The 15,698-nt window shown below is 34.8% G+C and overlaps 1 protein-coding gene across 1 annotated transcript; it reads left to right on the forward strand.

Moving 5' to 3' along the window:
- Positions 1 to 879: 879 nt before the first annotated feature.
- Positions 880 to 8,216, forward strand: LOC125658184 (demethylmenaquinone methyltransferase-like). Its single transcript, XM_048889348.2, has 4 exons — positions 880 to 1,000; positions 6,588 to 6,722; positions 7,215 to 7,442; positions 7,545 to 8,216. The coding sequence occupies exons 2-4, from the start codon at positions 6,606 to 6,608 to the stop codon at positions 8,037 to 8,039; spliced, it is 840 nt and encodes a 279-aa protein (XP_048745305.2). The 5' UTR covers positions 880 to 1,000; positions 6,588 to 6,605; the 3' UTR covers positions 8,040 to 8,216.
- The last annotated feature ends 7,482 nt before the right edge of the window (positions 8,217 to 15,698 follow it).

The raw sequence follows: 15,698 nt of genomic DNA on the forward strand, positions 1-15,698 counted from the left end.
TTTTGCCGTCCAAATTTATCAAAACTGATAATCCTAGTGAATCAGCTCTCTTGCATCAGCACAAATTTAAAAAAAATCACTTTTAGAGGCATTTTCATCGCAAATCAGCTGTTCAGTTTGTTTACATCAACACCAGTGACGTCGTATCATACAAATATTCATGAGAATTGCGTATACAAAGCGCACGTGACCCTTTTGCTCAACAACAGATTCCATTTATTTTGGAACAAAAAATGTACGTCTTCTTGTATTATTTTTCATTTCGGATTTAAAAAACTGATTTAAAAAACAGTTTTTTAAACTTCATTTTTAACAAGGAATTCGAATTTGGGGTTATTTCAGGGCCGTAAATTACATGGAGGCGGAGGAGGCAGCTGCCTCCTCCAACTTTTGATCCAAAAAAAATTAAAATTTAAAGTTCATTAGAATTTATGTTGTTTCCAATAACTAAGAACATGATACCTCCCTTAAAAAGCATTCCAAATCTTTCTTTTAGAATGAGTTAGTCAAGTAACATCTTAGAAGGCCCTAGAATCAAGGATTTTGCACGAAACGTGTTCAGTGTGCTTCCTCCAAATTGAAGGTTAATTTACGGCCCTGGTTATTTTTGTGATTTTTTTCCGTTTTAGCGATTTTACTGATCGCTAACGCGATCGTATATATATACTAAACCGCCTTCGGTGGCACACATTTAAGCGCCTTATTTTGGGGACCGGTATACTAGAAGTGTTCCGACAGCATGTACGATAAAGTGCACGGTGTGAGAGAATGAACTGAATTTGAACTTAATATATTAATCATCTTTCATACGAATGGCTAGTGCTCATACAAAAAAAGCGCCGATAATAAAATCACGTGTCTCTCGTTCTCAATATATACACTCCAAGGTTGTTACTAGCCACAAAGTGCTCCTCAAAGTGTGCCGTGAATATCGCAAGGTGAATTTCTGGGCTTTCGTACAAGGAAGTAATTCTGTCCGAAGTGCTGTTTTATCTGTGTCGTAAGTATCATTTTTATATAAAACAGCAGTTGTAATTTTGTATCAACCACGGATACTTATATAACGCATGCTGATTCTTCTCAGTTTAAGCGTTTTCAGCAAAATATATAGACGCATTAGTTATACGATGTTCTGTTCCTCCACCTGCAACACGGCGGTCGTGGTTTAAGGAGGAATATCAGTGCCACGATTTTATGTTGATATTTCTATTTTTTATTTCTCATTTTAATTCTAACTTCTTGTTTTTGAATTCTTTTTCAAATATATTCATTCTTCTTTTTTTTTATTCTTACTTATTTACCCAATTGTACCTCAACTTTATTATTTATTGTTTATTGATGACGACGTGTCACTTAATTTATTTAGAGTCCTCTGTCGTCTTAATTTGTCAACAAAATTTCATCCGGGTAACTAATTATGACTTCTTATTTTAAGTTTTTATGCCCCCTAGATCGAAGATCGGGGGGCATATTGTTTTTGTCCTGTCTGTCATTCTGTAATTCTGTCATTCTGTCTGAAACTTTAACCTTGCTAATATCTTTTGAACAGTAAGTGCTAGAGCTTTGATATTTCACATGAGTATTTCTTGTGACAATACCTTTACGTGGGTACCAACATTCTTAACCCAGTGACCTTGACCTTGGAGTTTGACCTACTTTTTGAAAACTTTAACCTTGTTAATAACTTTTGAATAATAAGTGATAGAACTTTGATATTTCACATGAGTATTCCTTGTGACAAGACCTTTCCGTTGGTACTAACCATTTGACCTTGACATTTAACCTACTTTAAAAAAAATTGACATTGGTCATAACTTCTAAACGGTAAATATTAGAGCTTTCTTATTACACATGAGAATTTCTTGTGACAAGATCTTTCTACTGGTACCAAGATATTTGTCCTTGTGACCTTGGCCATCTTCGGAATTGGCCATTATCGGGGGCATTTGTGTTTTTTACTTCTTTCCCCTCTTTCATATTCCAACTTTCGAATTCTAACTTGGATATTCTAAAATTCTAATTATATCTTTCTAATTTTATATCTTGTTGTAATAAAATGAAATTGAGAAAACAGAAAAATAGAATTAAAAACAAGAAAAAAGAATAAAGATATTGAAATAAAATTGGGAAAATAAGAAATAATAATAAAAATATTCAAATAAGAATGCAAAAGCAAGAACTTAGAATAAAAAAAATAAGAAATAAAGAGATATCAAAATAGAACTGCGGCACTGATATTCCTCCATAGTGGTAGGCTCATACACCACTCTACGTGTGTCTATGTAAACAGAAATGGTATGGTGTCACAACACGAAATACATCTTAGTCGTCAATTTGGACATATATAAAACCTTACCATAAATTGAGAATAGACTTAAGTCTAAATTTCAAATCCAGCTAACTTTTGAAATAAGTTTCATCAACAAATAACATTGTCAGCTTATGTTTGCATTTGATTTTTTATAAACTTGCAGTGTTTTAAAAATCTATGCTAGATAAAATCTTTAGATATAAGTAATCAATATTTTGACTAAAGTCGATTCTCAGTTTATGGTCTTGAGGCCTGGTCTGGCCTCAAAGTTGGCCTGGCCTCAATTTTGGCCTCTAATTTGGCTCAAACCCAAATGTTGGCCGGGCCTCAAATTTGGCCTCTACGAATTTTTTTGGCTTCAACTATAAAAGATATTTTTCATCAGAATTGTTTTTATTGATTTGTTATTGGTTTTAGTTTTTCAGTTATAGCAGATGGATGTTTTTGTTCTTTTGTAGATATACAGATTAGAATATTCATATACTAACCACAGATCTGATAGATTTTATTGAATATCTATTGACAAGTTTATTGATGGAATGGTTTTCGTTTTCATTCATAAATTATGCACTAGTACGTACCAAACAAGTATACTCTACTGATGAATCGACTGGTTTATTGATTCTTTCTTTAATCAGACAGATACAATATCAATCCAGATACAATCAATGTCATCATTATAGCGAATTTGATTTGAAGGGCAGCACACATTGAGAATAGTGCATATGGTTTTGCTTTCAATATGAAAATATCACAATGATTTTATACCTCTTGACTTAGCTTTAATTTAGTTTTATAGTACGCCGTCAATTTGAATATCAAATCCTGCTGTGTTTGCTAATTAACGTGCATTATTGTATGAAGGGAATTTATTTTCTCTTTTAAAAAGAACACCGCCCTAATCCAACTCGCATGGTGATTTATTTCATATGGAGCATCAAATCAACATAAACTCCAAATATTGAAGATATCTTTAATTATTTGAAGTAAGCATCAATTCATATGATGGTTTCTTCAAATGATTAATGGTATCTTCAATTCTGAATTATTGCGGAGGAATATTGAGATACTATATGACCAAGTTGATCAGGACATTACTATATGGAAAGGAAATCACACCGAATATTTATTCCAGTTGGAGTCACCCAGCCTATCTTGATAAAAGTTAAAGAGAACCCGTTGTCTGCGATTCTCAAAACAGACTTTCTTTCTAACTAGAAGTTATCTCATATACACTTAATGAAGGAACCCTCCAACAAGACCAAGAAACTCAAGAAAAAAATAAATTTCGGGGTATTGGAAATCTCAGCAGCTAGGATAGAATTAAATAGATGTATCAAATCAATGTATAATTTATTTTGTAGTCATTAACATTCATCTATTTTGAAAATCAGAAATTTGCGACATGATTTAAGAGTAAACTTTTCGAACTTAAAACCACTGCAGTTTATTGCTATGTCTACGAACAATTATCACATGTAAATCTGTTACAACTCACTTTACATGTACATCAACTCGCTTTAGATGTAACATAAAATTTGAACCGAATATATGAGTTATCTTATTTCAAAACCTTGAAAACGATTACATAAGGTGTATGACCTTAGTTGACAAAAGTGGGTCTCAACCTAGATAATATTTATAAAATGACATGATTCAGGTCACAAGTAATAGAAGATAAACGTTATTATTTTTCACAAGGTATGCAGCAGCATGTTACAACAGACAGTTACGTCTTACATAACTGCAGGTTTTTCACCATTTCCAGTGTTCAATTCTAATTAGCTATGTATCGCCTGTACTTATTTTGTGCTCAACTTTCTTCTTATTTACGAATCTCATATCCTTTTCCTTTGTATATATGAATATGTGTAATACTCTAATGATGTAATTTCTGTATTGTTCATGCAATCTCCCATGGGATGAAATAAAGAAAGAATGAATGACTGTCTAATTACATACAATTACATACACTGATCGAAACCCATAATCATATGACTATAGATTCAATTTCCGTTTATATTGTTATCAGATCTCTCTTTTTATTATAAATATTGTAAAACTATTCAATGATCTATGGTACATGTCGCGTTTAAAATTTAAAGCCACGCAGGATTAGTGCGGTACACGCATACACAGACCGGTGACAATAACCTAGTGGTAAGGGCGTTCGCCTCGCACCCGGGAGGATCGAGTTCTATTTTAGACACCGGCGCCACGCCAAACCTAAAACGGTTGATATAGTTATTGAATGTTCTTTCGCCCAGCAAAGACATCAGAAGTGAAATATACGGGTCCTTCAGATATGACCTTAAAACCTGTACCCACACTCACTAATGCGGCCCTGAGCACCATGTCCAAGGTCAAAATTTGTGGACTTCACCTCAAGCTGGTGACGTCTCATCATGAATGAAAACAAATCTCGATTAGGTCGTAAAAACAGCATACAAAAATAAAATAGAAGGTATATGTGAGTGTGACTCACATTGCAAGTGTAAACACAGTAAATTTTGTACTTGACAGTAATATTTGAATTTCATGACCGGTCGACAGGGGATGCTTACTCCTTCTATGCACCTGATGTGGGATCAGGTGCATAGAAGGAGTAAGCATCCAGGTATATCCAGGGCCTCTCTATTTTTATTCCTTATAGGAAGATTCATTCATTCGAAAAAGAATTAATTGTTAATGCTATTACTTTGAATCATTGATGGAAAAGTGAGGATAACGAAGTGTGAACAATCTCATAAATCCTATAAAGAAGAACAAGAAGGGAATACGGATCCATGGACACACCAGAGGTTAGATCAGGTGCCTAAGAGAGAGGGCTAAGCATGTCCCGGTGGCCTGTCTCACCCGCCGCGAATTTATAACTTGATCGGGTAAATGGACTTGTCCTTCATCAAAATCAGTTTGTAGAGAATGACCTAACCATTCGTATGAAAGCATTTGAACTAATGATAGGTTGTACATTATAACGACCATAGAATTTCCAAACAGTTTACTTTAAACGAGACTATTGAAATCCTTGTGTGTATCTCAATTCAAACAGTCCTCATGTGATCATGCTCTCGTTTATTGAATCAAATGCTAAAATTGTGGAAATTATTGTTAACATTGTGGAGTTGGTGATTGAAGAGCTGGTGTCATCTCATTGATCATACAATTGAGTTGTTGGTGTGCTGATACCATCTATGTTCCATGAAATATGCAAATATGAAGTTGATTATGAAAGACTCTGTGGTGTATTTCATTTATATTTCACTGCGATGGGATATATCGAATCGAGATATGAATGAAAAGTATTACTTTTAATAGATGAAACGTCGTCGACATATGTAAGTTGAAGATTATAGCAAGAACTTTTTCTTCTCGTTTAGAAGCTTTTAAATAAATTTTGCCTCATAGGAATATAAAAACAGACCTCCGAGTATAGGAGCACATTTTGTCCAATTGGAATTTCAACAGACTGTTGGAAGACCTAATCACCAAACACTACGTAGATATTTGCAATGAGGAACTCCAGCATCTTCTTAATATCAACTTCAGAGTGGAGTTTAACAAAGTAATTTTTTGATAATTGATCACAAGATATTCCCTTTGTTCCATTTCTATTGAAGAAGCAGCTGTTTGTGATGTTATAAAGCCTATTTTGTAAGTTATCGTAAGAATTAGTCTTGGAAACTTTTGAAACGTCATGCGTTTTGAAGCTGTTGATGAAGGAAAAGTTTTTAAAATCTACTAAAATGTCTGTGGAATTTTTCGTTTAGAGTCCCGTGGGGATTCGGGTTAGAATAGGTCCTCAGTACCCCTTGTGTGTTGTAAGAGGACACTAAATGGGGCGGTCCATCGGATGAGACCGCAAAAACCGAGGTCCTGTGTCACAGCAGGTATGGCACGATAAAGATCCCTCCCTGCTGAAAGGCCATAAGCACCGAGAATAGGCCTGAATTTTGCAGCCCTTCACCGACAATGGTGATGTCTCCAAATGAGTGAAAAATTCTCGAGTGGGACGTTAAACAATATACCATCAATAAATATATCACATTTGATTTACACGACTTCTTTGGCATATTACGTCTGAAATTTATCCGTCACAGCAATTCATATTTTTGTGAGGAGCAAAAACAACCCAACTTAGCGTTCGGATCATATTCTTTACCGTTGTTAAATGTAGGATAAAATCTTGTTACTTTGCCCGAAGACTTCAGATCTGGAAACATCACCATGGAAATGGATGTGTATGAAGAATTTGATGTAATTTTTCTCTTCATAGGTTTAAAAAACCGACATAATGAGCAAAATAACGAATTACAACGAAGTTTCAAAATCCTACGACACCACAAGAGGGGCAACGGATGCCTTTGTAGTAAAGAGTATGATGGAGAACTTTACAGGGAAGACTGTCAAGGTAATACATTGATAACTTCATCAAGCTAAATATTTGTTACAATGCAATCTATCACATTTTCCAATAATCTAATAGGAGTTTTAAGTTGTTATGATATGGTGCATATCTGTTTTCATCAATCGTAGTATCTTGGTGATGAAAGCGTTCGCTTTTTAACCGGAAGGTTGTGAGTTTAAGCTCCCCTCGTGACATGGCCACGTCAAACCGAAGACGTAAGAGGGTTAGTAATTTGTGCTTCCCCAAACGCTGACAATTCAGAATTCTTTCGGATATCCGTGTCACACGAGAGGCGTTGACATGTTAAAGAACCCTCACTGCTCCTTCTCTGAGCGCTAAACTTATGGTACCTCACCTACAATTGGTGAAGTTTCAAGAAGAGTAACAATATCTCGATGAGACGTAAAAACAAAGAAAAAGCCAAAACCCAAATCAATTTGATTTACATCAAATGATGTCAAATGAATTTCTTCATTTATAACTTTTTTAAATTAGGAAATGGATATAATCGACATCGGTTGTGGAACAGGGAACTACGCAGACTATTTTCTCCAGTTTGAACCACGAAGCCTGACCTTGATGGATGCCAGCGAGGGAATGCTCGCCAAGGCAAAAGCAAAACTGCCGTCTGACCATTCGAAAACTAGACTGTCATTCAAAAAAGTAGTTCTGCCTGATATGCCATATGAAGATAATCTTTTCGATGCTGCGATGATAAATATGGTATGTGTGTGGTTGTCGCTTCATGGTCTTTGATGTGTAAAAAATTCAAATACAGAAAACTTGAAATAAGTAAATGCACCAAATAATAAATATCCTTTGCAGGTCTTGCATCATTTGGAAGAAAATCCTGATGGGAAATCTTTTCCATGTCTCTCCAAGACTTTGAAGGAGGTCTATCGTATCCTTAAACCAGGAGGGGTTTTGACCATTACTTGCCTGACACCAGAGACATTGGAAGCCATCTGGTATTCGCATCTCGTGCCGGAAAACACACAGCGGTGGATGAAAAGATTGGCTAGTCACAGGCAAATAAAAACGTATTTAGAGGAGTCTGGTCTTTCACTGAAATCAGCTTTCACAACATTGATGCCCTCACATGTCCCAGAACTTCGCAATCCGGAGGACGTAATAAGTGAATCATATAGAAAAAATTTATCGTTTTGGGGAACCTGTACGAAGTCGGAAAATGAAGACATGATTCAAAACGTAACTAGAATGAAGAATGAAGGAACTCTTCAAGAATTCTATGAAACTCACAATAAAACCGATGCTTTTGGGATTTTGGAGATTTTAGCCGCTAGAAAAGAAATGAAATGAACATACAAAGACAATGAATATTCAATTCTCTCAGACATTTTTTTACTTTTAAGAAACAGAAACCCATGTCATGAATGAACATAACGCACTCCGAAATATAATCCCTGTATCTGTGGGAACGAAAAACACGTGTAAATTTATTACATCCAACTTTAAAATAATTCTGAGTGAAAAGTATCCAGTTTGATTTTGTTTTTTACACTCTGAAAAGAATATCACTCTAGTTCCGGGTCTGTTTTATCACTCCTATCCAGTGGTTGGAGATGTGAAGAAAAAGTCAGAAAATGGTTGATTGATTGTTTTGCTGTTTTCCGCCACACTCAACAATTTTTCAGTTATCTGGTGGCGCCCAGTTTTTAATTGGTGGAAGAGAGAACCCAGATACAATGTACCTGGGGAGAGACCACCGACCTTCCGAAAGTAAACTGGGAAACTGTCTCACTTACCGGCGCGAGCGGGATTCGAACCCGATTGATTCTGAATAATACGCAAGTACTCTCGAAGCCGTTTGATCAAGCTCTGTGAATGAAAGCATACGAAAGTTGACCTATCACACGATTGAAAATTACTTCCTGTATAGAATGGCAGGTAAATGAATTACAACATGGCTATAAAAGCAAAAATGCAGTATAACCAATTTCAAAACATATCTTTTAAAACTTTATTGAGAATTACTGGTAGTTTTCTTACAATAGGGATGGGTGCAGAAAAAGGGGGTATTGCGACTGAAGTTTGTATCTTTTCCGTCTAGAAAGAGGAAGAGGTTGGATACTGTTTTGTCTAATATGTTCAATCAATCAAGAGGGCGAACGGTGCAACCCCCTCTAACACCGCCACTGAGAGTCATTATGCTTCACAGATTTTGTCTGTGAAATAAAAAATGAACATAAATTGGGGTTAATTCAAACTTACAAATTTTGAATATGATATTTCAGAAGATTTCGTGGCATCATCGTAGCTTCCGAAACGGAATACATGTTGGAATGCTTGGGTCTACTCTTTCCAAAGATATTGCAAGTATTCAGTTTGATGGTGACAGATTTATCAATGAAAGGTGACGATAACGAACAGTGATCAATCTCAGAACTCCTATAAGTATATATAAGCAATATAAAATGGAGAGTAGGGCAAATACGGACCCCTGGATATACCAGAGATGGGATCAGGTGCCTAGGAGGAGTAAGCATCCCCTGTAGACTGGTCACACCCGCCGTGAGCCCTATATCTTGATGAAGTAAACGGAGTTATCTGCAGTCAAAATCAGTGTGCCAAGAACGGCTTAACAATCGGTATGAAACACGTCAGACAGCATTTGACCCAATGCGAGGTTGTATTGGCAAACCAGATCATTATAACGACCATAGAATTTGAGAAATCCTGATTTTAAACGAGACTGTTGAAACCCCTGCACCTACAATGTGATCTACACGTATTTATCTGCTTCGCTGTGAATACTGATTTCCCATGTACAGTACAACAAAACGTACACGCAGAAGTGGAAAAGGGTCATCTTGTGTATTTTGGAACGGAGATAATGGATTTCTCTTGCATGTTGAATACCCTTCAGTCATTTATAGCTAAGAACCTTAAAAACTAACCCGCATGAGATAAGAATAATAACTTTTTATAAAATCAGCTTTCCGACTTTGTATCAAATTAAAAAACAAAACAAAAACACCAAAGACACTATACCATTCGTATGCAATATTCAAGAATGAAAAAAAAATGCAGAATGTTACATGTACATGCCAAAATTCATATCATATGTCACATCAGCCAGATTAAGTCAAAGTAATTCATTATATATCCAGAGAGCAAAGACACAATATTTTAGAAGATCTTTTACAATTTACGGTTCAAAGTTATGGAATAATATGCCAGAATTTTAAAAATATTACCCAACATTGGAAACTTTTAAATCCGCTTATCTAGAATTTTTTTTTTCATTCGGGAAATTAAAACCATATAGATTTGTTTTTGATTATTTTCAGTTTTATTTTTATTTGTTTATGTATTTATTTTGTTTTATTTTCAGTTTTAAATATGTAAATAGCATACATGTATGTATACAACATACCTTCATATACTATTTTATATTGTATCTGTATAATACTGCTGTCTGTATATATGTTTTCAGGACCACAATGTAAACTAGTTTTAAACTAATTGTGCTATCCTGTTTAAATAAAGGACATTATTATTATTATTATTATTATTATAGCCCTCGGGCCCTACATCAACCCTTGGGCTGATATGGGCCCACTCAAGCTGATCAATATGGCATAAGATTTAAATTTTACCGTTTAATATTACCCATGTACATGTACATGCAAATGTTTAATGGAAAAAGGCGTATATAAATATCTAAATGTGAAAATTTATAATTATTGTTATCAAACGAAAATTAAACAAAAGAAATTAAACAAAAGAAAACCCGTGTAGTTCTACGAAGTTTTAAACTTCAGAACATTAACAATAATAATAATAGAATTTACATTCCTTACAAATCAACTGATTTATTGTAAATAACAGACAAATATTATAAATCAGAAGTGGTCTAGAGGGAGAGAGAGAGTTACGAGGAGGGGTTTGCAAAGCAATCCCATTCGGTTGAACATTTTAAACAGAAGTGGTCGTCTTTCTTTAATTCGTTTATTTTACAAACTTGGGTCGCACCCAATTTTCTGGATCCGCGCCTGTAAGTAAATGCGTACTATGTAATATTTTTTGACTGGACATCCTTTATCACATACCTTTTGGTTTGATGAAGCAACTGAATAAAATTATGCATATTCGTAACAAACAGCTCGTGATCAGAATAGATCGGACAGAATATGCAGTCTCCCTCTCTCTGAAACAGAACATTATTAACTGATTCTTAAAGCAAAACTGAAAATGACACTTTCTAAGAACTGAATGGTATTTAACAAAACTGGAAATGTGGGCAGGAATGTTTTTCAAAATTTGAGGATTCAGTCATTCTGAATCATGTGTTAAGAGATATGGAAACAAAAATTCATTTCAAAATTAAGGATTATCTGCCTCATGTATAGCTCTGATCCTTGGACGAATTTGGCTCCAGTTTTTTGGCACTCTGGTTTTCCTTTTAGCTCTTACAAGTTTATTGTTATTTCGAATTTCGACTTGAGCATCACTTAAGAGACATTATTTATCGAACTGCGCATCTGGTGCCTCAAAATTGGTACCGTATAAGTTTTACATGTGAAAGATTTGTACATCATGGGTTCTTTTAATACAGTCTCATCTACTGTAACTCGAAAAGGATCTAAAACACAAAACACCAATACAGTTTTAAAAATGTTGAAATTTGTAGATCGGCTTTCCAAAACTTCTTTTGTTGGGAAAATGTCTCTCTAAAATATTTTAAAGCATTATTCTGCAAATGCAGTGATGTCAAGACTTGGAAATCTCGGAAGAAAACCACATTTTAACGACATACAGCTAACACAGCCTTCCACTGCCCACGGAAACAGGGAAGACAAGCCTCCAATTTCCCCACCATGCCAATCTAGAACCTACCAAGAAAGCAATCCATGGCCAGTACAAGTCAGCATGCGGAACAGACAATGTTAGAAAAATCGAGTACTACACATTCACTAACATTCGAAACTCGTATTGTTCACATATCAAAATTGTGGTCCATGTTTAGATGTGTGTCATAGACGTAAACTAATGAGGAAGAGGTTACTAAAAGCAGAAGAAAAGAAATTAGAGGTTCGCAGCTTACTTTTGTTGTATTGTAAATTTTTGAGGGAAGTGTATTTTTAATTTCTACATGGAAGGATAATTAGGAAATTAAAAGAAATATTGGGGGTCAAAGTGCTTGTTATTGAGCTATAGTGCTTTAAACTTGACCTTTTTGCACTTGAAATTTACAATTATTAAGATTTATTCATTGCATAAAACAGATACATGCAAGGTGAAGATAACGAACAGTGATCAATCTCATAACTCCTATAAGCAATACAAAATAGATAGTTGGGCATACACGGACCCCTGGACACACCAGAGGTGGGATCAGGTGCCTAGGAGGAGTAAGCATCCCCTGTACAAAATCAATTTTCCTAACAATTCAGGTATAAAAAAAGTTTAATGCTAGTATATTGGAAATGAATAATGACCTTTTTGCACGTGATATACGGGACAATTCATGATATAGAATTTTAGAGTTTAAAAGAACATATGAAGAGTAATGTCAATTTCAAAATTTGCACATAACGTACAAAGTCTTTTCTTAAAATTTACGATGGAACTTGAAAACGTAGGTGTTATAGATCAAATTTATTGAATTATTGGCTAGAATTTCGGGTAAATTAATTTAGACTTTATTAAGAATTGGTAATCTGTTCGGAAAAATACATCATCCAAATTAATAAATTATTATTAACATTTGAATTAGTTCCAAGTCTCAACTACTTCTATCATACATTATCAATCTGAATTGTAGCGCTGAAGTTTGGACTTACAAGTTTTTATGTCAAAATAGAAACACAAAATTTCTAGCTCTATTCGCTATATTTTTTACTTCCAAAGGAAGAAAATTCCAGTTTAAAATGGCATGATAATAAAAATTTAAACTATTGTAGTCCCTAACCCTGGGAACATGATAATTGAAATTGGAGGCCCCCTAGTAGCATTGTCATTTTTGTCAAATTTCTCATGTAAATAATTTGGTGCAAGACCATGGTTGATGTTAAAGACATGATTGAGTCTTTGTTTAATACGTTCTGCTACACAGATTGTGTTTATTATCACAATTTATACTAGTTCTGGGGTTCAGATTTAAAATTAATCTTATTCTTTTGTTTTGAAGAACTTGTAGCTTTTTCTTCAAGGATTTAGATAAACTTTCATACCATGCAGAAGATCAATAGTCAAAGTAGCACTGAATAAGTGCAGAAGATAAAGTTAATCTTGACCTTTTATTCAACCATTTTCCATTTCTATAAAGAAACTTAAGTCTGGAGTTGACCTTGGACACAATCTCATCCACAATGATATGACATTTTAAAAATTTATCAATTGTTATTCCCAGACATTTGACGAACTCACTAGATTTAATAACATGACCGTGACATTTAACCTCAAATTGACCTTCATTTTTTAGTTTGCGACTAGAGCCAAAAAGAATAGACTGTTTTTCCAAGATGGAGAGATAACTTGTTATCTATAAGCCACTCGGAACATCTAACACTTTACGAAGTTTATCAGAGATCGCATTTGGGTCTCTGTGTGAGTACAAAATTGCACTGTTATCTGTATATAGGATAAACTTACAGTCTGCATCTATACTGATACACATATCGTTTACGTAACATAAAAACAATAAAGGACCCAATATGCTCCCTTGAGGTACACCACAAGTAATAACCTCTGTCTTTGAAAGAACACCTCCACATCCTACCACCTGAGACCTGCTGGTTAAATAAGGTTTAAACCATTGGTTGTCTATTCCCATAATTTCTAATTTATTACTTAAAATTTCATGGTCCACCGTGTCAAAGGCTTTTTGTAGGTCTAACATAACCATTCCTGTAAACAATCCCTTAGAGTTGTTGTCCCTTATATGATCTAATAGATGAATTAAACATGTATCAGTTGGAAATTTACTTCGAAACCCGGACTGAAGCTCATATAACATGTTATTACTATGTAAAAAATTCTTAAGTTGACAATAAACACTCTTCTCCAATATCTTTGACACCACACTTAAGATACTGACTGGTCTATAGTTTCCCACTTGTAATGGACTACCCTTTTTGAATAAGGGCTTGACCCTAGCCTGCTTCATACTCTCTGGTACTCTTCCAGAACTAATTGATTGATTGATGATTAAAGTTATAGGTGTTTTTAGTAAGATAAGAAAGTCAGAAAGAAAAAGAAACGACATGACCACAATAGCTTTGAAATTTAATGTGTAAAACCTACTTCCGGTTACGGACGTGCTGTTGACTGGCATGGAAAGGGAGTTTTTCTTTCTTTAAAACTATACAAACACATATTGATGACATGCACTCTGACAATATCATATGATGATATTTAAATTTGGTCTTCAACCCAGCTTTAGACTGGTACTCTTATAACAATATAGATATTTCTGCTATTAGACGTAATAGAGACGTATGGTTATACAGACTCATATAGAGAGCTACAAGGAAATCGGAATACATATTAGTGGAGGGAAATGCTCACTTAAACAAAGAATATACTTTTTACAATCTGGATCTTTGATGCCTAGCTTAGATACGTGTAAAATTGCGTCTAGCACACATCAGATCACTCTGCAATATCTCCGTCAATAACTGTCAATAAAAAAGGAAGATGCTATGCAAATTTAACAAATCCCTATTTTATGATAATAAATATTTATAAAGTATTAGAAACAAAATCGCACAGGTTAAAAAAATGCAGTTCCGGTTTACAACATGGCAAATTTTCACAAAATATCAGATAAAATCGTTTTCTTGAAAATCAATGACAAATTATTTCTAGAAACTTTGTTTAGAATAAAAGGTAAAAAGTATTTCGTATTCTTCATACATCAAATGCTAAAAAGGCAAAGAAGAGGAGTCATTGAGAGAAGAAAAAGTATTGAGCAAAATGTATCTGAAAGGTTTGTAGAAGAGTTATGTAATAAAAAAAATACAATAACTTAGAAAGACTCGCCTACAATGAAGTTATATTAGTTGTAGATCAAAATGGGAGGGGGGGGGGGACACCGGAAAAACCATCTAGCTATTTCTTCTTAACTTGAATCAATAAATTTTACAAGTAACTCCAGCAGACCTAGTCCCTGGGATTTAAGGCCTGAGTCCCAGATATTTTAGTTCAGACGACCAAAAACTGTGTCAAAAAGGGCGACTATCGTTGTAGACATCAGTTGCCAAAATCGTGGCTAATCCGACTTCAAAGGATAAGCAGAAGTATTCATTAGATTAAACCAGCCAATCTTTGCAATCAAAAATATTCTGTTCCAATTTCCATGACCTAAAAGTAAAGAAATGTTCGACACAAAAAAAATTACTAAAAAAATAATTCACACAAAGTTGATTTCAATTGTTTTTCATTCATTGTGAATACCGAGACCCAGAATATAGAGGCATCTGAAATGAAATATATAAAAAGTTTATCATCGCAGTGTCAAAAGGATTATTACCATGCAAGGTGAAGACAACGAACAGTGATCAATCTCATAACTCCTACAAGCAATACAAAATAGATAGCTGGGCAAACACGGACCCCTGGACACACCAGAGGTGGGATCAGATGCCTAGGAGGAGTAAGCATCCCCTGTTGACCGGTCACACCCGCCGTGAGCCCCATATCCTGATCAGGTAAACGGAGTTATCCGCAGTCAAAATCAGTGTGCCAAGAACGGTTTAACAATCGGTATGAAACACGTCAGATAGCATTTGACCCAATGCGAGGTTGTATTGACGAACTAGATCGTTATAACGACCATAGAATTTGTGAAATGCTGACTTCAATCGAGATTGTTGAAATCCCTGTACCATCAACTTGTTTGTCAGTAGCTTACCTCGATTTAAAAACTGACTATACCCAGAACAAGCTCTTGCATATCGAATCAGTTGAGATATATAAACACTATATGCAGGTGATAATGGAATATTGCTACAT

The sequence above is a fragment of the Ostrea edulis genome, chromosome 9, assembly GCF_947568905.1.
Source record: "Ostrea edulis chromosome 9, xbOstEdul1.1, whole genome shotgun sequence".
In the NCBI taxonomy this organism is placed as follows: Eukaryota; Metazoa; Mollusca; class Bivalvia; order Ostreida; family Ostreidae; genus Ostrea; species Ostrea edulis.

Coding starts and splice junctions, on each gene's coding strand:
- LOC125658184 (XM_048889348.2), top strand. CDS start 6,606: ATGAGCAAAATAACGAATTACAACGAAGTTTCAAAATCCTACGACACC. Junction 6,723..7,214: donor TTACAGGGAAGACTGTCAAG/GTAATACATTGA, acceptor TTTTTAAATTAG/GAAATGGATATAATCGACAT. Junction 7,443..7,544: donor ATGCTGCGATGATAAATATG/GTATGTGTGTGG, acceptor TATCCTTTGCAG/GTCTTGCATCATTTGGAAGA.